This window comes from Nilaparvata lugens, chromosome 2 (assembly GCF_014356525.2).
Source record: "Nilaparvata lugens isolate BPH chromosome 2, ASM1435652v1, whole genome shotgun sequence".
In the NCBI taxonomy this organism is placed as follows: domain Eukaryota; kingdom Metazoa; phylum Arthropoda; class Insecta; order Hemiptera; family Delphacidae; genus Nilaparvata; species Nilaparvata lugens.
Genome location: NC_052505.1, coordinates 88,238,194 through 88,262,529, shown reverse-complemented (window position 1 = coordinate 88,262,529; position 24,336 = coordinate 88,238,194). Strand labels below are relative to the sequence as shown.

The window sequence follows — 24,336 nt, the reverse complement described above, 5'->3', positions numbered from 1 at the left end:
GAGTTCAGCAACAAAAGGAAGACGAGGCTCCCAACTTTAATTGAGATAACTGCTCACACTCGCCTCCAAGCAGTTCCCAACTTGTCAATGCAAGTTGCCATTGTCACATGTCTTTGTGAAGAAACGTGTGAAACTGATGTACATGTTCACATGCTCGGTTCACAACTGAGCCACTGCTCTGAGCTGAGTGCAACTGACGGTGAGCTGATTGTCAAAGGTGTTGATTAGAAATGGAACTTCGCCTCCTCGTTGTTTCAGATTCAAATCTCAAGCGTTATGAAAATTAGAGGAGATATAAATGTTCTGTCACAGATACATAGAAATGTGTACGATTGTTGAGTTGGAGTTGGAACTTGTAGCTGTCTGATAAGCATCCAATCTGCAACTGAACTTTAGATTTCAATGATTCGGGGAAACAACAAGTCTGTTCATCTGTGTCAGCCTCCAACAATAGCTATAGCGAAATTGAGATTCTCCATCAATTCGACTGTAATATATTTATATTTTGACATGTGGAATTCTCATAGTAAGCAAAAAATAATACAGAAACAACGCTTGATATAAAACATTCGCGTAAACATTATAAAGTACAAAAATATAATGTAAAGATTTCTTTAAATTGATCGGCATCACCAGCTAAAACTCAGTATTTTTTATAAACGGGAATTGTCTTCTGGCATATAAAAGTAGGAATAATCGTCCTTCAGTATTTTTCTCAGATAATATAAAAATTTCTAGCTCACATATATTTTTGGACGAAAATTGAACCTGAACGTTTTACAGAACCTATTTTTTAACATCTTATTATCAAAATTTGGGAATGGAATCTTTTTAGGTCAATCCTGTTGTTATTAATATTTATTTATAAACTCTACAAAGGAGCACTGTTTGGGAGAGAAAAACTAAGGATATTCCTTGTACTATTTCTCTCCCAAATTTAGATAACATTTTAAAAGTTCAAAATAGGACTAACCATTAGGACTGTTCCTTCCTAATCATATTTATATGATTTTCAATTGTATCCACGAATAAATATGAAATAAATAAATATGTATCTTCACTAATATGAAATAGTTTTTTCACTTTTTGCTATTAGAAAAAACGACTAGCAGTCAGATATTTTAATAATATTTAATAGCAAAAAGTGATTTAATAATAAGCAGTTCGTGATGGAAAACAGCATTGAAGAATAGTTTTTTCCTTGTTTTTTTCTCTCAATTTTCAATTTCTTTGTAAAGTGATTATTGTATTTTTTTTTTTTTTTTTTTTTGATTAGGGAGCAATTTTGGGGGTTTTCCAGTATGCTCCCATATTGTTGTAAAAAAATAAATAAATCTATTATTCTGTATTAGCCTACTCTGGCTATACAATTCTATAGATTGTATTCTTCTGTCTGTAGCTTGACATAAAAAGCACTTAAGTGCACTTAGCACTTAGCACTTAAGTGCTAGTTTTTAATCAAACCTCGAAATGCTTCCTGGTCAACACTACTGATACATACTCATCTCAAATTGATGCATAAAAAATCACTCCTTTCTGATTTGTAACCCTCTCAAATGCATTCATTATCATGAGCTCTTTCATCAAACCGATACAAGTTCAAAATCAATCATCATCATTCTCTACTGAAATAGACTAGTTGAATGGAGAGTTACGATTTTAATGGGTGTGGAGTGGAATTTTCGTTTCAAGTGATTGGATGAAAAAGATGAGAAATGTATCTGATTTAATTTCAAAATAATTTTTCATCATGTTTATTCGGTAACTGCCCAGCTACAAAGACATTAAAACTCAAACTCAGGCTCAGAGGATGGGAAGGGGAAAATCCAGTTTGATACTACATCGTGATCTACATAAATTGCAAACTTCCGATAAATTGCAATCTACTTTGATACTGCATAGTGATCTACATAAATTACAAACTTGCGAGATACGAGGGAGGTCTCCCAATTCGATTAGCCTAACCTGCATTCCAGGCGAACGTCGACCAAATTCCTTTCAATGACGTGGATTTATCTGCTCAAGTTTGCAGCATCATGTGGCTACCTATCACCTGGCATATTTTAGAGGAACAACACTGCAATGGAATACGTAATGGAATGAGTAGGATAAAAAACGCTAATGCAAGAAGTTGTCTTGAAAAAGGCCGTTTGGTGAGCGTGGCCACGCCGTTGAACGCATAACCAATGCATGAGAACCGCCACTGTAACAAGCAGCTAGCCTGTCCTGGCATAAATCTTGCCTTCTTCTTACTTATTGAAAACTGGACTGCCGGAGCTTGATCTATCACCAGTGGTATAAGCTGCCACCCCCCCCCCTCACTTTCCCATGTGCCACAGCAGAATCTCCTGGTTTTTCTGTTTGCTATATTACAACAGCTCTCATATATGAGAAGATAAAACTATTTCCGCCCACCATAGTGGTGAATTATATTCCCACAAGCTGTTGCCAAACACTAGAGCTGTAAAACGTCTACTGCTTTCTGCATCGAGAATCGCCACCCATCTAACAAATTGACTGCGAAAACCAAGTGCAATTTTTGCTACTACAGCTACAACCTCGATATTATAGTACACACCGTCAAAGTACATTTTTCTGCAGGCTCTTGAAACATAGCACATATTATATCCATTATACACCCTGATTTATAGTACAAACCTCGTCTTCTTCTTCTTCTTCTTCTTCTTCTTCTTCTTCTTCTTCTTCTTCTTCTTCTTCTTCTTCTTCTTCTTCTTCTTCTTCTTCTTCCTGTGCCTATCAGTTACCGAATGTTGGCAATCATTCTGGAATTATAACTTTGTTGACAGCTGCTCTAAAGAGTTCCGGGGTGGACACTGCAAACCATGTTCTTAAATTCTTCAACCAGGAAATTCGTCTCCTACCAACACCTCTCCTGCCAAGAGCATTACCCTATAGTACACATTTTTATATTTATTCATTTATTTATTTCATTGACAATTGCAAATCATAATTATAATAAATATAATATGATGGGAGAAGACAACAGGCATAGCCCAAAACTGTCTTCTCCCAAATTTTTACAAATAAAAGTTTCAAAAAGAATAAGGTTAAGATTTCACTTTCACTTCAAAAAGTCCATTTCCACTTCAAACTAATGACTAAACTGAAAATTTTGAATTTTGATATTTAAAAACTGATTAAAAACAAAAATATTCCACTCAAATCTCTACAAATTGGAAATTTTTGAGTAATTTTGCAAAAGTTTGAGCTGATATTAAAATTATTCAACTGATATTTAAGTTCAGTTTCATTCCTCATAATGTGCCCCAGATATTCCAATTTTCCTCTTTTGACAGTGAACATTATCTCCGTATTGTTATCGAGTTATTGAAGAACCCTTTTGTTGGAAATTTTGTCCATCAATGATTTTTTCAGGATTCGTCTATAGGTTCACATCTCGAATTCTTCAATTTTTTTGTTGTTGTTTCAGTCAGGGTCCAAGACTTAACTTCATACAAAGAAATAGAGAATATATAACAACAGAGGAGTCCAATTTTCAGTTCAAGGGTCAAATTATGCGACTTGAATACTTTCGACATGCTTTCAAATGCCACTCTTGCCTTTTCAATCCGAGACACACCTCCTGAAAATGGTCCTACTGCTCATTCAAAACTGTATCCAGGTAAACATATATTGGCACTCTTTCCACTACCCTACCATCAATTTAGTAAAATAAACATTGTCAACTTTCTCTTTACTTATTATCATTACCTTTGTCTTGTTTATGTTGACTTTCTGACCATTTTTTTACTAACTTCAGCGTCTTTGTTCATTAGCAGTTGAAGTCCTTGCGGGGAGTCGGCAAAAGTGACTGTAGGCCATCATCCGCATACCTGGAATTATTGAATCTCTCTCCATTCAATAGTACGCCGGCCTCCGAGTATTCCGAAGCTTCTTGAAAAATTATTATGCCTTCGAGTACAAGTTGAATACTAGCGGAGATAATATTTTAACTTAAGAGGATTCTACTCCTCGCAGAATTTCAACTTCTTCTGTTTTCTCATTCTTCACTTTAACAGACGCCGACTGATTCCAATACAAGTTTTTAATTATACGCAAATCCTTACTAACAATTCCGCTATCCCGCAGGACCTAAATCATTTTATTATGCTGGACTCTGTCAAATGCTTTTTGATAATCGATGAAGCAAGCATATATAATATTGCAGTGTATGTCGCGGCATTGTTGGAAAATGACTGATATATCAAAAAGCGCATCTCTAATGTTCCCAGTCCTTTCATGAAGCCAAACTGTGTAGGCGATACTATATCGTCACAGATTCTATACACAGTCTACCATGAATAATCTTCAAAAATATTTTCAACAAGTGGCTCATGAGGCTGATAGTCCTATAATTACTGCACTTCTTGGCACTCTGTTTTTTGATTGATTGGGTACTTTATGTAGATTACAATACATACTGGCTTATACATTTATATACGATAGCTTACAATACAGCAAAATTATAGATGAATTTACATAATATAGACTAGAAAATAATTATTGAACTGTATATGATATGAAAAAGCAATTTGTAATATAATAACTATAGATAATTATATTGTTATGCATCTACATAAATTGGCGGAGCTTTGGACTTATCAATGTCCATTCTTCGAAAGAATATTAAAAATATCCTCCCCACTAACTCTCTACCAAAGTTTTTTGGGAAGAACTATAAATTCTTATCTTAACCATTCCTTTTGTATTCCTCAACTACATCATTGAAAACCATTTGATGTTACTTGTTTCTTGGAGATGCTAAATGCTCCTTACAATAATGTTCCATAAATTCTCTGAATCAATCAAATTATAAATTTCCACATTGAACTTTACTTTATTTTTGTGTTCTTATAAGTCATTCAACTTGTTAAGGATAATTTTGTAGTTGCAACTGTTTCACTTATATTAATATTCAGTTTCAACAATTTTACGTAATTCCAAAATAAATCCTTCAAAAATATTTATCATTCAAACTTCAAGTAATCTCTCAGAATAACTGATAGTCGTCTGCTTGTAACTCGAGCAATTTCAACTTTTCTTCTCGTCTTCTGCGTTAATATTAGATGCCGTAAGATGCAGTTTTCTGGTGGTGGCGCTCTCTTCTCAAATCTTTACTAGCTACGCCTCTCTATAAACTTTACAGTCTATAGTGACAAAAGACAGCCGAAATAACATAACCTCAAAACTCAGCGTTGAATATTGAAATGTTGATCGAATTTGATATTCCATTAACATTGTAGTTTCAAAATTATAGCTCTTATTAACTTATAATTGACTTATCGCATTTAAACCAGTATCTGACATTTTTTTTATTAATTTTTATCTACGTTCAGAATTTATTAGAACATTATGATGTGACTAACCGTACAAACTTATTGATCTGATGCTTTATATCAGTCTAAACTATTCTAACTATTTATATTGAACAATATTCTTGATATCTGTCGTAAAAACATGACCTGCTGTAATCTATCCAAAAAACTTCATCTCATAAAGCAATCAACATTTTCTTTCAGTATCTTGAGAACTTTTTGTTCTCGAAGCTTGGGACTATGGGTAAGTTTGAACCTCATGTTATTTCCATGTCTCACATTTCAAATATTCTTATTAGAGCCTATCTAGCAGAGAATGGTAACCTACATAATTTTTACTTATCGATATCGATACATTCATCAAACTCTTTAAATTGTTTCCAAACCCTGCAATGGCTTTTATCAATAGATTTTAAAATAAATTAAAAATTTATTTATTTTTTAAGTCTATAAAAATGAAGGTTCTACTGTTAATAAACTCAATGAAGCGCTTACTTTCTAAACTACTTGAAGTTTTCTTCCATTAGACATCAAAACACTTGATTTTAAACAGCACCTTAATTTTTTCGACCACCTAGAAGGTTATGTTAGACTGTCTCAGAACGGTTTACTCAATTCAATAAATAATTAAGATAATTGTGTAAATTTTTCTCTTTATAATTAAACCTAAAATTTATGAGAAAATACTTTTTTGTAAATTTTTAGCAATTAATTGCCAAAAAAGGATTGGTTTATCATTATCTGGATGTAAGAAAATTTGCTCATTTTTCAGAATCATGACCTGGACGAATCCATAAAGAAAAAAATTGAAGAACATTGGAAGCACAAACTCAAACGGTTCTGCTATGATCCAAACGATGAGAACAGAGAAAAATGTTATGTTCTATCCATGTTTCCTTATCCATCTGGAAAGCTGCATATTGGACATGTGCGTGTTTATACAATCAGCGATTCTATTGCAAGGTTCCATCGCATGCAGGGGAAAAATGTAAGTTGTACATAGTTTATCAAAATATACTTAAACTTCCATCACTTCATTAAACAACAACCAAACATTCAAATTGTGAAACTAATCCAGATTTTACAGGTATGTTGGGTTGAGATTTAGAAGTTTCTGTTTCTGAAGTTTTCCAGACGACTTTTAAATCAATATAGTATACGCATAACGTGTCATGTAATTATGATAATATGTTCCTATAGAAATTAACCTAAGGGTCATAGTTGAGAGTTGACTAGTATTTTTAGTATTTATTTAAATAGGTCCATAAAAGGGATCACTAAAGTGAAGCCCACTGGGACACGTCAAAATGTAAAAGAAAAACAACTGCCCAGAGGCAGAAATCAAATAAGAAAATAGGCACTCACCACACTGCTCTCCAACATACAGAACTCACGGAGTGAATACAGAGGGTGATCCGTCAGCAGGCTCCTCAGAGCCCCTCGAAACCGCACAGCAGGCAGATCCCTGGCCAGCAGAGGCAGCCTATTATAGAGGCTGATAGACATATGAGCCAGACCAGTCCGAGTTCTGCTCAGCCTCTGGTAGGGTAAATCCAGCCTGAGTCTACCCCTAGTCTCATACGGGTGGAAGCTCTGTCGGGTCACGAGCAACCCCACGTTTGCATGTGCTCTGCAAAGGGTATGGAGAACATAGAGGGAGAAGACGGTAGGATCCTCTCTTTGATAAAGAGCGGGCGACAGTGGGCTAATCTACCAGCCCCACAAATAATCCTCAGGGCCCTCTTCTGGAGACGAAGGACTCGGGCGACATCTGTGGCTCCACCCCAGAGGGGGAGGCCATATAAAATCACGCTCTGAAAAAAGCCAAAATAGCACATTTTAAGATAATGAGGTGGCACACTGTATTTGAGACCCCTCAGCAGGAAAACCACTCTGCTCAACCTGGCGCAGACTGTCTCAATGTGCTCGCCCCAAGAGAGCTTCCTGTCAAGGGTAAATCCTAACAGTTTGACGGGGGCAAAATTGTATTCATTCCCATTTCTGAGACTGAACACAATAGACTGAGTTTTGTCTTCATTGAGGAGGAAGCGATTGGCAGAGAACCAGTCCGATGCAAATGCTCCAGTCTCCTCCATAGCTGCCCTCAGTCCTCCCATCTCACGAACAGCATTGAAGAAGGTGGTGTCGTCCGCATAACAGACAACACACCTGCCATCCACCTGAGCTATATCGTTAACTGAAATAAGAAACAACAGAGGCCCCAGGACAGAGCCCTGAGGCACTCCGCAGTCAACACAATCCCTGATCTCAGAGAGAACTCCATTAGCCAGCACCGCCTGTCTGCGGCCCCCAGGTGAGCAATATTTAGACTATAGCAATAAAGTATGATGGGGACATCAGTAAAGATTAGTAAATTCTCATTAATGAATATTATGTCGTGGATTTCTTGCTGGATAATTTTTTTTAATAAACCTCAGTATATTGATTTGATCAATACTTCTCAATTGATTTCATATTCTATGTATCCTACTGATTTGTTTCAGTTATTCATTTACTAGTAGGTAACCCGTGCTTCGCAAGGGTCTATTTTAAAACTGCGAAATGAAAACTTGACGTAATAAAAAATTCGAAATTTGAAAATAGGCCTATAACCATCCTCGGTTAATAAAGAATCTTTATCCAAAATTTCAAATCAATCAGTCCAGTAGTTCAGACGTGATGATGTGTCAAACATAATTTTCCTACATCACGTACCTGTATGAGCCAGCTCTTTCCATTATTATAGTAAAGATGAATGATAGATGGATGATTTATCAGTATCTTTGAATGAGAATAACTTTTGAACGGTTTGAGAAATCGTTGCGGTTTGGATGCGACAGAAAATCAGTTATTTTTATTCGAATAGGATCCTCAATCATACCTATCATCTAGTGTCCCTTTTAAAAGAAAGGTTCAGCTGCTTCAATACAACAACTGGAAGCATGACAAATTGAAAACTTGACGTGATGAAATCTTGAATAACTGAAAATAGACATAAATACCATCCTGGTAATTAAGAATCTATATGCAAAATTTCTAATTAATCAGTTGAGTATATTTCAGACGTGATGATGCGTCAAACATAATTCCCTATTCCTTACGTGTATAAGCCAGTTCTTTTCTTTATTATAGTATAGAAAACTGAAGAATACATAATACTTGAAAACCTCACAGAATCATATTGATTTTTCCAATACATCAATAAATTTTAGTTCGATTAGGATCCTCCTCAATTTGAATCAGACAGCCTTTTGTTTTCTCAATTCCAAACAAAATGCCTAAAATACTCGTTTCACTGGGAATTCGTGTCTGATAGTACATTATAACTGAAGAATATAAATTATTACTTATTTTATTGTGATCTATTCATGTTTTATTATGAAATTCAATGATAGGCCTACAGCATGAAGACTATGTCCAATTCATTTGTACTGGTGGCAAAATTATTTGATAAAATCCAAGTTCAATTGTAATGAAAACAAATTCCTTCAAAAAATTATTGATAATACGTTTCGAGGGAAAAAATTAAGAACAAAAAAATTGGGAAGCATCGGGATTCGAACTGAGGAACCATCGCTCCGTAAGCTAGCGTTTTACCGTTGCGCTACACGGCCGTTCGAAAATGAAAGTCTTGTAACAGCATTATAACCTCCTCATAAAAAACACACATTGGGCTTGGAACTTATGGAACTTCATGTACGGTAGCATAGATGAATTTGAACATTAATTCTGAAAAATCTAGAAGGATTGAAATTTGGGCTTCCAGGTGCACGAGATTGATATTTTAGAATCTATGTTCAAAATTTGGAGATCTAAATCATTCCCGTTTTTCCGGTATGCAATCCACAAGTTGACATGTTTTGATGCGAACAAACACAACCCTACTCTCTCTTATTATATAGAACATAGTTTGGTTACTATATGCTAACAGAATAGTTTGCACGTCACCCCCTAGACTACATTAAAATAAATGTGGATCTGACTATTATCATTTATCCACACTAGTTTCAAATTGAAATCAATGATCCAAAATTCATTTAAGCTATACATTTTGGGATTAATCAAAAAATCTCATCCATTAGTCTCACTAATAATAATGCCGAGTAACCCTGGCTGGCTCAGGTCTGTTGTCAGAGTTTTCAGGTTGCACCTGATCAATTTCAGGGCCTCTGAGACGACTTACCGGCTGCCTTCAGACATCCGGGACCGACGAATTAACGTGTGCATCTGAAAAATGGGAGTAGCCCGAGAAAAATATCTTGCCCGGCTGAGACTTGAACCCAGGCCTCTGGTTTACAAAGCCAGCGTCTCCAACACTTGACTACGGTCACTCCATTAGTCTCAATTTATCAATCGATATTATCTTAAAATGTATGAATCCAGGGCTACTTTCTTTTATTTATAAAATAGAATTATAGGGTCCTTTGAAATTAATAAAATAATAGAATAAGAATACAAACTATAACATACTAGTTTCGGTGATCACGCCATCGTCAGGTTATAAAAATTAATGTTAATATTAGTTGGAATTTCAATGCTCATAACATGACTAATTGGTATCATATCAGAGACTCAAATATCGTAATACCAAGCAAAACAAAATAGGTACTATTTTAAAATAAGTTGTTATTTGATAACTTACCTTATCTTGCTGGCGTCAGAGAAACATTATCAATAAAATAATTGGCAACAATCTACTTCCTTATAAACGAATTTAATGTAATGCTATTATGATCCATTTATACTAATCATGATTATCTTTATCATTATTTCAAGCCCCTATCCCACAAAACAAAGCTCAGAGTATACAAAACAGTTATAATTCCAGCACTACTCTACGGGTCTGAAACTTGAAAAACGACCAAGAAAGAAGAACAAAAGCTCATAGTGTTTGAAAATAAAGTGCTGCGAAAGATATATGGGCCCACGCACGAGCAAGGAGAATGGAGGAGGAAACATAATAAGGAAATCAGAGACCTCTACAATAACCCAGACATTGTAAGCGAAATAAAATGTAGGAGATTACAATGGGGCCGGGCACGTACTCAGAAGAGGAGAAGCTGAGAGGAAAAAGTTTTAGCCTCCAACCCTCAAGGAAGAAGAACCTTGGGAGACCTAGACAGAGATGGCAACAGGTTAAGGCTGACATGAAGAGGCATGGAGCGACAGAAAGAGATGCTGAGGAGCGAACTGCGTGGAGACAGTTTGTTGGTGCGGCCAAATATCAACTTAGATGGCCCTGGGAGTAAGTAAGTATGTATGATTATCTTTCAAACGTTTGCATCAAATTGTTCAAGTAGTGAAGTAAACTACGATTGATATTATGGCACCTTTAAATCCATCTATTTATCTAATGTATTATTGTTTGTTCTACCAGGTCTTCCACCCCATGGGCTGGGATGCTTTTGGCTTGCCAGCCGAAAATGCCGCCATAGAAAGAGGTGTATCAGCTGAAAGCTGGACTCGGGAAAATATAAAAACTATGAGAGATCAACTGATGGACTTGGAGTGTAGTTTTGACTGGGATAGGGAACTGGCGACTTGTCATCCCGGCTACTACAAGTTCACACAGGATATATTTCTGAGGATGTATCATTCCGGTCTTGTTCACCAGAAAGAGGTAACGTTCCAAAAATATCTTTTGTTAATCAATGTTAAATTAAATTGTTTCAAATGTACTGTACTGTAATATGAAAAATGCCGTCCTATCCCTACCCAATTCTCCTTTAACTTCACAGAATCAATTTCTTTCCAAGGTTTCGTTGGATATTCTCGAATTATATTCATATTTGTATAGGTGCGTACAGACTTGAGTGCCACAAACACGCGCATTTCACTCTTCATCAGCTGATTATACCTGTATCTTATAGTTTTAGGCCCGCCGCAAAGTAGACCCACGCTGATCTACGAAAAAAACCCACGCCGTGGGATGTTTTGTAAACCATTGCTATTCATAATCAATCAGCTGTCAAGTGGATTATTCATTGCATGTATTACACAGATGTCTGGAGAAGCTTAGCAATGGTTTACAAAACATCCACGGTGTGGTTTGCTTTTCGTGGATTAGCGTGGGTCTACTTTGCGGCGGGCCTAAAACTATAAGATACAGGTATAATCAGCTGATGAAGAGTGAAATGCGTGTTTGTGGCACTCAAATCTGTACGCACCTTAATAAAACATCAATTCTTAGGCCCGGTTGCACAAAAGCCAGTTAAATTTTAATCGTGAACCAGCCAGAGACGGCTTTTTCGAAAAGAAGGCTTCTCTGATTGGTTCTCGTGAAATGAATTATGATTAAAATTTAACCAGCACTTAATTTTGTTATGTAGTCTATTTTTTCGTTTCTAAATTATATTTTCTTTTCACTTGTACAGTTAGTCTCTTGAATAGTTTTTGAACTTCACCGTTCTCATATTTAAAAAAAATATTTCAACCATTGAATCACATTCTTCTCATCTCCATCTGCTCAATTTGCAAAATGTTACTCCATATTAGTGTATAACAGTTTTTGAATTAACCGTGAATCATTTGCTGCCAAAGTTATCAACCATTTACTGTATCAATAACTACTATAGTAAGCTACATTAAAATGGGTGTGAACTGAGTGGATATGAAGTGTACAGGTTTAATTATTTGTGAAAAATAGAAATTAATTTTATTTGAAAACATGTATCATTTCAATTGTTATATTATTCATTGTCATTATAACAATGAGGCGTTTTTGCTTGGTAGGAAGAATAACATTCAAGTCTGATTATGTGTTTGCTATTCAATTACATGAAAAGTATGAATGAATCAAACTTCCTAACTGTAAATCGTCATTTCTTCATTCAGTTCATTGTGATGTTCTTATCACATTTATTGGAAGACTTGCGTCTCTATCTGCTTACTGAGAAACTTGATTCTCTATCGTTGACTTATCAAATGTCATATTGAACTTTATTCTTCTTCTTCTTCTCCCGAGCCTATGTCCCATTTCTCTTGGGTTCGGCCCTCCTAATCCTTTTCCGCCATTCCGAGCATTGAGTCAGTTCAGGCTCTAAATCCGTCGTCCTCATATCCTCGGAAATGGTACCCATCCAGGTTGTCGGCGGGTCTACCAGGGCGTCTCCTAGGCTGTTCAATTTCCATGACGAGTCTGGTCATGTGATCCTCACCGCGTCTCATAACATGCCCGTACCAGCGCAAGCGATTTTCCTTCAGCTTATCAGTTATATTAGCCACTTTAAATGTTCCTCTTACATATTCATTCCTAACTTTGTCTTTCAGGGTTACACCTCCCGACCACCGGAGCATCTTCATATCTGTAACATGAATTTGTTGTTCATCTGACTTTCGCATAGCCCAACATTCAGATCCATACATTAAAACTGGCCTGATTGCTCTCTTATATATGTTTCCTTTGACCTCGATGGGCATTTTTGCATCGCAGATGACTCCCGTCAATGATCGCCATTTCAGCCACGCAGCTGTTATCCGGTCCTTGATGTCTCTGTCAATGGGAGGCTGTTGATGCAAGAGTAGATCTCAAGTATTTGAAGTGGTCAACTTGTTTCAAATGAGTGCCATGAAGCTGAGGTTGTGCCACGCTGATGTTAGATGTTCTGATTCCTGAGAAGTTACAGTGCATGTATTCTGTTTTAGTACGAACTTTATTGAACTTTATTCTCTCTTGTCTATATTCTTAGTCACTGGTAAACTGGGATCCTGTAGATAAAACTGTTTTGGCTGACGAACAAGTCGATGAGAATGGAATATCCTGGCGTTCTGGAGCAAAAGTCGAGAAAAAACCGTTGCGTCAGTGGTTCATTCGCAGCACAAAATTCGCAAAGTAAGTTAACATTAAAAAACGTTATTCTCTTATTGAAAAGATCTAATCTCAGCTCTTCTGATTCTGGTTTTCCTCTGCAAAAATTATTCATGTGAACCAGTGATGGACAGTTTTCAAATCGCCGGTTGCCCTGGAATATTTTTCATGTTGATTGTCATTAAACCTAATCTCTGAGACTAACCATCAATTTTCATTTCACTATAAATCTTACACTATGTGAAACTATAAAACTTCAATTCATCCATTGATGACACAAGTAGTTCTGAGATTTTTTATGAGAGCGGTGAGAATTATAGTGAGTCATATGTATGGGAACCCTTCAATAAGTTGGAGACTGTTGTAGATATAATACTGTAACTTGAAGGATAAGTTATTGGTCGAATACTCCACCTTTTGACGTACAACTGAATTTCAACCCCTCATAAGGAGACGACTTTAGACCTAGCTCCGCACTGCAGGCTGGATGCTTGTCAGACTCGGATGGTGGGAATGCGAGCGGCCGCAGTAACATCTTCCACCCAGCAATGGTCGGCGTAGTTCCACCTAGCGGACATACGAAAGATCAATCCAGTCGGTTATTTGATCCCTCCAGCCAGGCTCAGCCAAGCAGCCGAGACAATAGAACAATGGAGTGGCGGTCGTATTCGCGTTCATCAGCAGTTTTCTTTCTCACGATTATTTTGATTTTTGTGTTACCTATGATCAATAATAACTCCAGTCACCAGTAAAAAGTTTCCAGAAACGTGGTGTACTACCATATTAATGACTTTTCATGATAATTTCTAATTATTTAAAATTATTGTCGACATTCTGAGCCTTCGGGCTAAACTTGGGGTCGCTGAGAACGAATCTGCAATCAGAATTTCTCTATCACGGAAAATAACGAAAAAACCCAGCTGTTGATCTTCCGGCAACCGTTAACAGTCTTCCTGCAATGCGGCCGAAACACTTCCAAGCCAGACACCCATCTCAAATGACAACAACGCCAAGCTGTGAGAAACCATCCTGCACTGCGGCGCTAGGTTAGGGGTTGTAGCTCGAATATTTTAAATGAAAACACCCATTGTGTGGTACATCATTTTAAAGGCCTTTTTAAAACAAGAAAGATGGCATCAATAAAGTTCTATGATGCTTGTATCCAAAATGGCGGTTGATTGAAGTTATAGTTTTTAAAGAAATGAGGGGTTGTAACTCAAATATTTCAAATTTAAACACCCATTGTATGGTAAGTCATTTCGAAGGCCTTTTCAAAACAAGAAAAATGACATCAATAGAAATGTTCTATCATACGTGTGTCCAAAATAGCGGCTGATTGAAGTTTTAGTTTTCACTTGAAACTTCAATTAGCCGCCATTTTGGATACAATTGTCATAGACCATTTTTATTGATGTCATCTTCCTTGTTTTGAAAAGGCCTTAAATAGTATATTTCGCACCTAGGGTCGAAAATGTACGTTTTCCGGCTCGAGATCGCGGTTTTCAAGTTCGAGACGAAGTCGAGAACTTGAAGTGTTCGAGAGCCGGAAAAACATTTTTGCCCGTGTTGCGAACGCTATTTTTCGCCACACCAAACTTCACAATATTTATAAGAAATTGAAAAATTAATAAAATTCAAACAGCCTATTTTGATAGTTTGAATCTTGGTTATGACAACTTTTACTGTCAATTAATTTCAATATTACTAATTAATAATTTACAATAGTGACCATATTTTTATACTATTAATATTTCAAATAATTGTTTGAATTTTTATAGCTCGCGCTTTGCGCCCGGTGCAATATCTCATGGATAGATGGATGAATAGAATTTTCATTACTATTTTGAAATAATGTGATGAAAAAATTAATATAATTGCATATTTCACAGTTTTGTCTCAAAATATATCTAAAAAATTGATTGAAATTTAAATTATGGTAACTAATATAAAAAATAGCTAATAAAAGTCGAAATTCATCAACAAAAAAATGTCATTGACCGAGATTCGAACCTAGATCATGTTTGTTATTCACTGAGCTTTGAGTTCTGATGTATTACGCCTTTACGCTCTCGGCCATTGCGTATTGAATGTAGAGTCCTGACTGATAACACTTAGTATACACGTAATACTGTAAACTAGACTTCTAAAAAAGTTTACTTCACTCCTAAAAAGCGTACAACCTTTGACTATAGAAAGGTTCTTTCTATAGTCAAAGGTACAACAGACTTTGGCTCATGACTTATATTATTAAAATTAATATTATTATCTGTTTCACAATAAAATTTTCACTCTGAATTAAGTCAGGTAACGTATGTAGGCTACTATAATATAGTGTATAGCGGCATATTTGAAGCCGGTTTGTCGGCATTTTCACAACAAAATATTGCTCTGAAATCATAGAGAAAACATTCGAAGATTCAATCTTGAGTGGGCCTAATGTTTTCTCTATATGGTTTAATATTAAAGAAAAATTATCTAAAAGTTTTAATAATGAATTACGGAAAAATTACTAGGAATTTTTTAGTCAAGGCTGAGTTTCACCAGTAGGCTTACCTTAAACTTCAGATCTCTGCTGTATTTTCTTGTTATTATAGTTGATTGTATTGCATTAAGAAGTGGAATTCGATAATAAAAAGAAACAATTATTACTCTACCTCACTTTTAAATATTGATACAATTATTGTACTTTGATTTCAAATTCGATTCTTCACTTTTAAATACTTGCGATACGTACCTTTCTGACAATGGACAATGCAGCCATTGTATTCATTGTTTGATATCAAAAACACAATAATAAATATTAAATTATGAAACAGTAATTTATAAAATATATTATAGACATAATACCGCGATTCACGATACATAATTATATAGATTATTACAGTCGTTATGAGATTATCTCTCTATGATTTTGTGAGATCGGACACGATCAGCTGTTATTCAAGGTCATTTTACAGCCCTAGGGCCGTAAAGTTTTACCGGCCTGGTCGGAAAACAATCACTTTCGGCCTCCATATGACGAACGTAAACCAGCTCATTACATCCAAGTGTGGCGAAAAATTATGTACCACACAATGGGTGTTTACTTTTAAAATATTCGAGTTACAACCCCTAAGTCGTCCCCTTATGAGGGGTTGAAATTCAGTTGTACGTTAAAAGGTTGTGTATTCGACCAATAACTTATTCTGAAAATTACAGTATTATATCTGCAACAGTCTCCAACTTATCGAAGGGTTCCTATAAATATGACTCACTCTGTATAGGCTTTAATTGGCCTGCATACACTATAACAAATTGATTTTAATTCATTTCAAAAGGCTTTCTTAAAGACTTACTTCTCTGCAGCCTCTTGGTAAACCCTGGAATATGAATATAAATTATCACATTATTCATTACTTATGTAATTCTACATACAATCTACATAGATATGTTACTTATGATTCTAATTTAACGGTCATTCGTAAGCAGCTGGTATACATCGCTCCAAAGATTGTAAACTGCATCCCGAACGAGCTCATCGGTGTACCTACTAAGTTTGTTCCAATAAATATTAAAAACTGGATACTTCACAACTATTACTTCAATCTTAATATTTTATGAGTTCAACATTTTTTCTGCTTTTAAAACTATTCATTATTGTCAGGATCAATTCACAATTTATAGCATTTATTTTAAATATACTTACCATTGTTTGAATAAAAAGATTCCATTTTAAATTATTAGTTTAAGATTTAGAAACAGTTAAGTCTCTACTCCTACTGGCGAACAAGTGTTTCACTTATGCCAGTAGTTCTTCACCTCCAGCCGTATTTTTCAGATAGTGGATATAGATATTTAGAATAATAATTATTGTTTTTTCTGATTGTCACATCTTTGTACTGTTTTCTGTGTTTTGGTGAAATAAATTGAATTGAATTGAATTCTTATAAATCTAAAATAATGTATTATTTTTCAATACAATAGATCTCACTGATGCAAATTTATATTGTGTAATGATATACTTCCCATCATATTAATAAAAACTTGTAGTACCCTTTTATTAAAATTTACATTTCAACTTGAAAATTGCCAAAGTAGCTCAAAACTAGTCGTTAAAATGTTTTAAAGTTTTTAAAAATATTTTAATGAAGGGGTACTACAAGTTTTATGTTGTTTTTATTAATTTGAATAAAGTAGCCCATATAAGTGAAGTGATTTTACTTCCTTTCATTTACTTTCAGGTCGCTATATGACGGTTTAGACAGCCCAATTCTCGAAAACTGGAGAGACATCACAAAAATTCAAAAACATTGGATTGGGGAATGCAACGGTACAGTTATCGATTTTCCCATCTCGAGCACTGAAGGTGATGATACATTGTCTGTATGGACGGATAAAGCTGAGCATATTTCAAGAGCGAAATTTATAGTTTTAGCTCCCGGAAGTCTCCTAGACCGTAAGTATCCGGGAGAGCTGAATCGCAAACTCGACATTGAGGCTGTCAATCCATTCAATGGTGAAAAGTTACCAATCTATGTAGCTGGCAAATTAGATGAGGAAGACACTAATGAACAACCAGAATGCAAATTAGGTGAGTGTCAACTCAAATTCTCTTATTCTAAACCCAAGCTTTTCATATTTGTTCATTACTGATCTTGTATTTTTTTATCAAAGATCTACTATGACATAGTAACAATTAACGTTTTAGACAGTAGTTGTCAACCTGATCGGAGTGATCTGTGGTCTAGTGGATAGAGTGCTTGCGTAGCAGCACAGAGATCCCGGGTTCAAACGCTCTCAATACCAAAAGTTTTTTAACCAGATCACTCCCGTGTTATCGGATGGGCACGTTCAACTGTCGGTCCCGGCTGAAGTATGACAGTCGTAAGGCCCATTGACGGCTTAAATTATATATTCAGGCGGTGGGACCTTCCCGCAAGGGACTCCCCACCAACAAAAGCCATACGAATTTACTTTTTTTTAACCTGATATAATTCTCATTAGTCATGATAAATTGGGATTCATCCAATGAAATGTTTGATTGATCTTTAACAAACTACTTCATTAATTGGAAATGTTTTTAAAACTAATACCTCATGAATCTGAGCATTTTTAGTGCAGTTTTTCTGTTTGTACGGCCAGAAAAGACCACTTTAAACACAGTGCTGTTTAATATTCACAACTATCTTCTTGTATTTTTAATATGTTGGTATTACTCGGGGATTTTTAATTCAAAATTATGTATGTATGCAGTTGTTTTATTTTCATAGATTGGAATCTGAGATCTGATGATAATGTAGGTCTGCATACATTATACATTACAGATTACTATTACACTATTCATTTACATACTTCTTATCTATACTTATTGGTACTTAATATCCATGGCTATTTCTCTAACGATAGAATAAAAATAATATAGTACCCTTTTCACATCATAAAACCCCTTTTACTTCTTACAAAAATAACTCAATCACTTCATGAAATTATTAAAAAATTGGAATGCACAATATTCTTTAGTAATAATCCTTACGATGGGATTATTACCCGAAATATAGTGCATTTCAATTTTTTCATAGTTTTTAATTATTTTAAGAACTTATCGTGTTATTTTTTAAGTAAATAATGTTTTATGATTTAAAAAGGGTACTTTATTTTTTTTTATTTTATAATTTACATACCGCTACTTATTTATACCAATCATTAAAATAAAAGAGGTTGGGGAATGCTTTTTTACTTGTTCTCTATTGTGCTCAATATATGAGCCCTGTTACAATACATTTACTCACTCAATCATTACGAATTGAATAAATATGATAATTTCTTGAAAAAATAAGTCATGTGTCCTGTTGAGTAAGTAGTAAATAGAGTAATAATATTTTTTAAATAATTTGCCGCAGGAATACCAGACGCCAGCGCGTCAGACCGAGACTACGCCCGACTGTTCGGTCTGCCAGTCGATGAAGCATCTCCTCTGTTAGCTGACGACCTGGAAGCGAGAGACAGCATCTGCGCCCGAGCTGCGGCTGAAGGGTTCGGAGGTCACCTGGTCAGCGCCAACCTCCGCGATTGGCTGATCTCCAGGCAGCGGCACTGGGGCACTCCGATACCGATCATCCACTGCGGTCAGTGTGGTCATCAGCCGGTTCCCTTCGACCAACTACCCGTTCTGCTGCCTGTCGACCGCGAACCCGCTCGCATCAAGGAGTGGGCGGCTGCTAAATGTCCCAAGTAAGTTGGTAAGTTTAGTAACTTTTGTTTCGGACGACCATTTATCTCAAGAAAATTCAGGAAACGATTTTTTTTTTTGGGTGTCGATCACTATTGGGTTTTATTCTAGTTCAGACAACTTGGTCTTTGAAATTTTGAGAGAGGAATTATTTCAGTCGATTACTTTTGGGTTTCATTTTATTTCACACTAGCAGGTAACCATTGCTTTGCTCTGGTGAAATAATATTAATAAATAGAATCTTATATATAAATAATCTTTACTTTTTGTGTAGTTGAGAGTTTATATTGTGGTAATTATTCTTATTAAATAAAAAGACTAAGAAATTGTCAAAAACCACAGATTTATTGATAATTAGAAATGCCGGTTTCGGTTGTTACACCATTGTCAATCTCTGATAAACTAAAACTAAATACAAGAGCAGCAGAATTTATACTAGTAGGCGAGTACTGCTATTGGTCAAGGGCATGAACGCCTGCCATTGGCCCAGCTACTATTGGCTTTAATAAATAATCTTTAAATACATCATATTTACTTACTTTTATGGTTGTATAATGCAATCACCTTATGTGCAGGAGCAATCAAGGAAAATGAAATATGGAGTATTATAACAAACGAGGAACTAGGAAGATTGATCCAGGAGATCAGTATTTTATCTGTTGTGAAAAGTATGAGGCTGAGATGGGCTGGTCATGTGCATAGAATGTCGGAAGGAGGGTGCCAAAAAATGGTGCTAGGAGGCAAACCCGGAGGAAGAAGACTACAAGGTACACCAAGAAAGCGGTGGGTTGACGATGTAGAGGAGGATTTGCGGAGACTGGGTGTAAGAAGATGGAGAAGAACAGCAGAATTTCGAGAGGGGTGGAAGGATGTGGTTGTGAAGGCTAAGGCCCTACATGGGCTGTTGTGTCAATAATGATGATTATGATGATTATTTTAGTCACTTTCAAGTTTCATTTTATTTCAGATTAGCAGGTAACCATTGCTTTGCTCTGGTCAAAATCTAGTGTTGTATAATGAAATAACCTTATGTTCAGAAAAATAAAAAATGAGAATAATTATTAATTATTTTGTCAGAATTACGTGTATAGTCGTCATCAGAGTTGAAAATTTAATGCAAAATAGAATTAATTTGATTGGTCTCGTACCCGCAACTTTTCATTCATGAGTAGCGCGTGCTACCAATTAAGCTACGTAATCACTTTGAAAAAGCTCTGTTTGGGTTGTTCTTTGAAAGTTAACTCGAATACTTTTAAGATTGTGTTTATTTTAATTTCCGTACTACTTGTTTCCCTAGGGAATTCAATTTTTCAATTCAATTTATTTCCATCAAAAAAATACATCAATAAAACATTACATTACAATTCAATAATAAATATTTTCAGGAAATAAATATTCCCCCACATAGACTATTGGTCCGTGTGTGGGGGAAGAATTCCTATCTATAATAACTGTAGAATAAAAATAATATAGTACCCTTTTCACATCATAAAACCCCTTTTACTTCTTACAAAAATAACTCATAAAAAAAAATCACTTCATGAAATTATTAAAAAATTGGAATGCACAATATTCTTTGAGTAATAATCCTTACGATGGGATTATACATACCGCTACTTATTTATACTAATTATTAAAATAAAAACTAAAAGAGGTTGGGGAATACTTTTTTCTTGTTCTCTATTGTGTTCATTCCTTTTAAAAATAAGTCATGTGTCCTGTTGAGTAAGTAGTAAATAGATTGACAATGGTCTAATAACCGAAACCGATCTTTCTAAGTATCAATAAATCAGTGGTTTTTGACAATTTCTTAGTCTTTTTCATTCAAGTAAATAGAGTAATGATATTTTAAAAATAATTTGCCGCAGGAATACCAGACGCCAGCGCGTCAGACCGAGACTACGCCCGACTGTTTGGTCTACCAGTCGATGAGGCATCTCCTCTGTTAGCTGACGACCTGGAAGCGAGAGACAGCATCTGCGCCCGAGCTGTGGCTGAAGGGTTCGGAGGTCACCTGGTCAGCGCCAACCTCCGTGATTGGCTGATCTCCAGACAGCGGCACTGGGGCACTCCGATACCGATCATCCACTGCGGTCAGTGCGGCCATCAGCCGGTTCCCTTCGACCAACTACCGGTTCTGCTGCCTGTCGACCGCGAACCCGCTCGCATCAAGGAGTGGGCGGCTGCTAAATGTCCCAAGTAAGTTGGTAAGTTTAGTAACTTTTGTTTCGGACGACCATTTATCTCAAGAAAATTCAGGAAACGATTTTTTGTCGATCACTATTGGGTTTTATTCTAGTTCAGACAGCTTGGTCTTTGAAATTTCGAGAGAGGAATTAATTATTTCAGTCAATTACTTTTGGGTTTCATTTAATTTCACACGAGCAGGTAACCATTGCTTTGCTCTGGTGAAATAATATTTAATAAATAAAATCTTATATATAAATAATCTTTACTTTTTGTGTAGTTGAGAAGTTTATATTGTGGTAATTATTCTTATTAAATAAAAAGACTAATAAATTGTCAAAAAACACAGATTTATTGATAATTAGAAAGGCCGGTTTCGGTTGTTACACCATTGTCTATCTCTGATAAACTAAAACTAAATACAAGTGCAGCAGAATTTATACTAGTAGGCGAGTACTGATATTGGTCAAGGGCATAAACGCCTGCCATTGGCCAAGCTACTATTGGCTTTAATAAATAATCTTTAAATACATAATATTTACTTACTTTATGGTTGTATAATGCAATCACCTTATGTGCAGGAGCAATCAAGGAAAATGAAATGTGGAGTATTATAACAAACTAGGAACTAGGAAGATTGATCCAGGAGATCAGTATTTTATCTGTTGTGAAAGTATGAGGCTGAGATGGGCTGGTCATGTGCATAGAATGTCGGAAGGAGGGTGCCAAAAAATGGTGCTAGGAGGCAAACCCGGAGGAAGAAGACTACAAAGTACACCAAAAAAGCGGTGGGTTGACGATGTAGAGGAGGATTTGCGAAGACTGGGTGTAAGAAGATGGAGAAGAACAGCAGAATTTCGAGAGGGATGAAAGGATGTGGTTGTGAAGACTAAGGCCCTACATGGGCTGTTGTGTCAATAATGATGATTAGGATGATTATTTTAGTCACTTTCAGGTTTCATTTTATTTCAGATTAGCAGGTAATTGCTTTGCTCTGGTCAAAATCTAGGCTAAGGCTAAGGCTAAGGCCCTACATGGGCTGTTGTGTCAATAATGATGATTAGGATGATTATTTTAGTCACTTTCAGGTTTCATTTTATTTCAGATTAGCAGGTAACCATTGCTTTGCTCTGGTCAAAATCTAGTGTTGTATAATGAAATAACCTTATGTTCAGAAAAAATAGAAAATGAGAATAATTATTAATTATTTTGTCAGAATTACGTGTATAGTCGTCATCAGAGTTGAAAATTCAATGCAAAATAGAATTAATTTGATTGGTCTCGTACCCGCAACTTTTCATTCATGAGTAGCGCATGCTACCAATTAAGCTACGTAATCACTTTGAAAAAGCTCTGTTTGGGTTGTTCTTTGAAAGTTAACTCGAATACTTTTAAGATTGTGTTTATTTTAATTTCCGTACTACTTGTTTCCCTAGGGAATTCAATTTTTCAATTCAATTTATTTCCATCAAAAAATACATCAATAAAACATTTACATTACAATTCAATAATAAATATTTTCAGGAAATAAATATTCCCCCACATAGACTATTGGTCCGTGTGTGGGGGAAGAATTCCTATCTATAATTATTACTGTAAAATAAAAAATTCTGCAGAATTCTACCTTAATAGTATTCTCACTTAACTAATACAATATTGGAAATATGTTATATAAAGAAAAATAAAGATAAATCATAATTAGTTTTTTTTTTAAATAAACAGAGCATGATGATGTCGCGGGTTTCTTTTATTGAAGTATACTATAGTATTATGTTGGAGTACCTATCTCCTAAAGTTTTTAAATTACTTATTATAATGTTCAGAGTGCTGCATCACAGTACCCGAGTTAACAGAGTTTGAATCAGAATCATAAGGCGAGTTTATGAGGGCTTCTGATGCCTCCCGACCAATACCAAGCAACCATGTGACTATCTTATTTTTGTAGTTAGCAACACTGCATCCCTCAGCCTCTTTTATTGTGATTTGAAGATTGCGATGAAGTAGGTGAGCAATACGAAATGGGTTGTTATCGACCGATGTAAAGGTAGCTCTAGGTGTATTAAATCCAAAATTCAGCATATGTCTAGTGGGGTAGTTATGGTTTAGCTGTAATGCTGCTTATGGTAAAAAATTTCTGTTCTGTACGATTTGATAAAAATAAGAAGAGTAGATTTGTCTTATGTCAAGAACAGGAAATTCGGTGTAGAGTTCAGTAGGAAATCGGATATTTTTATTTAGAATTATTTTGATGAGTGATCTCTGTGTGACAGCTTGTGGATGCAGCGCGGCGGCCGAGACATTTGAACTTACGAGTTATAATGTTTATTTATGTTTCTGTCAAATTACAAATCAATTATTGTTCCTCATCGCATTGGTATTATTACAGTTGAGTCGGTTCTCTAGTGCTATTTCTAAGGCACATAAGTTATCTTGCAACTCTAATACATCTTATAAAACATCTCGGCTAAACTATTGGTCATTATTCGTTTTTGATTTGTAAACTATTGTCTCTATTTTAGGTGTGGAAGTGATGCCACCCGAGAAACAGATACTATGGATACATTTGTTGACTCTTCCTGGTATTATCTCAGATACACCGATCCACGAAATCAGGAAATGGCGTTCGATAAAGAAAAGGCAAACAAACTGGCTCCGGTTGATATCTATGTCGGTGGCAAGGAGCATGGTGAATATATATTTATCAGATAGTTATATCCTTTGAATAATTCATAAGTGCTCATTAATATAGAGGCAAAGCATCACAAAACGGTATGTTGTCGAATTATAGGCGATAAGCG

General features: G+C 35.6%; 2 protein-coding genes across 2 annotated transcripts in view; both read left to right on the top strand.

Moving 5' to 3' along the window:
- The window catches only part of LOC111057547 (ion transport peptide-like), a 514,789-nt gene that overhangs the window by 110,559 nt on the left and 379,894 nt on the right, over positions 1-24,336 (top strand). The gene's annotated exons all lie outside the window — the stretch shown is intronic.
- The window catches only part of LOC111060185 (probable leucine--tRNA ligase, mitochondrial), a 42,831-nt gene continuing 23,692 nt past the window's right edge, over positions 5,198-24,336 (top strand). Inside the window, exons 1-9 of the mRNA XM_039419905.1 lie at positions 5,198-5,580; positions 6,109-6,324; positions 10,714-10,956; positions 13,025-13,167; positions 17,364-17,713; positions 19,023-19,353; positions 20,319-20,326; positions 21,220-21,550; positions 24,058-24,224. Coding sequence (XP_039275839.1) covers positions 5,479-5,580; positions 6,109-6,324; positions 10,714-10,956; positions 13,025-13,167; positions 17,364-17,713; positions 19,023-19,353; positions 20,319-20,326; positions 21,220-21,550; positions 24,058-24,224 — 1,891 coding nt within the window. The 5' untranslated portion in view covers positions 5,198-5,478. The remainder of the gene's footprint in view (positions 5,581-6,108; positions 6,325-10,713; positions 10,957-13,024; positions 13,168-17,363; positions 17,714-19,022; positions 19,354-20,318; positions 20,327-21,219; positions 21,551-24,057; positions 24,225-24,336) is intronic.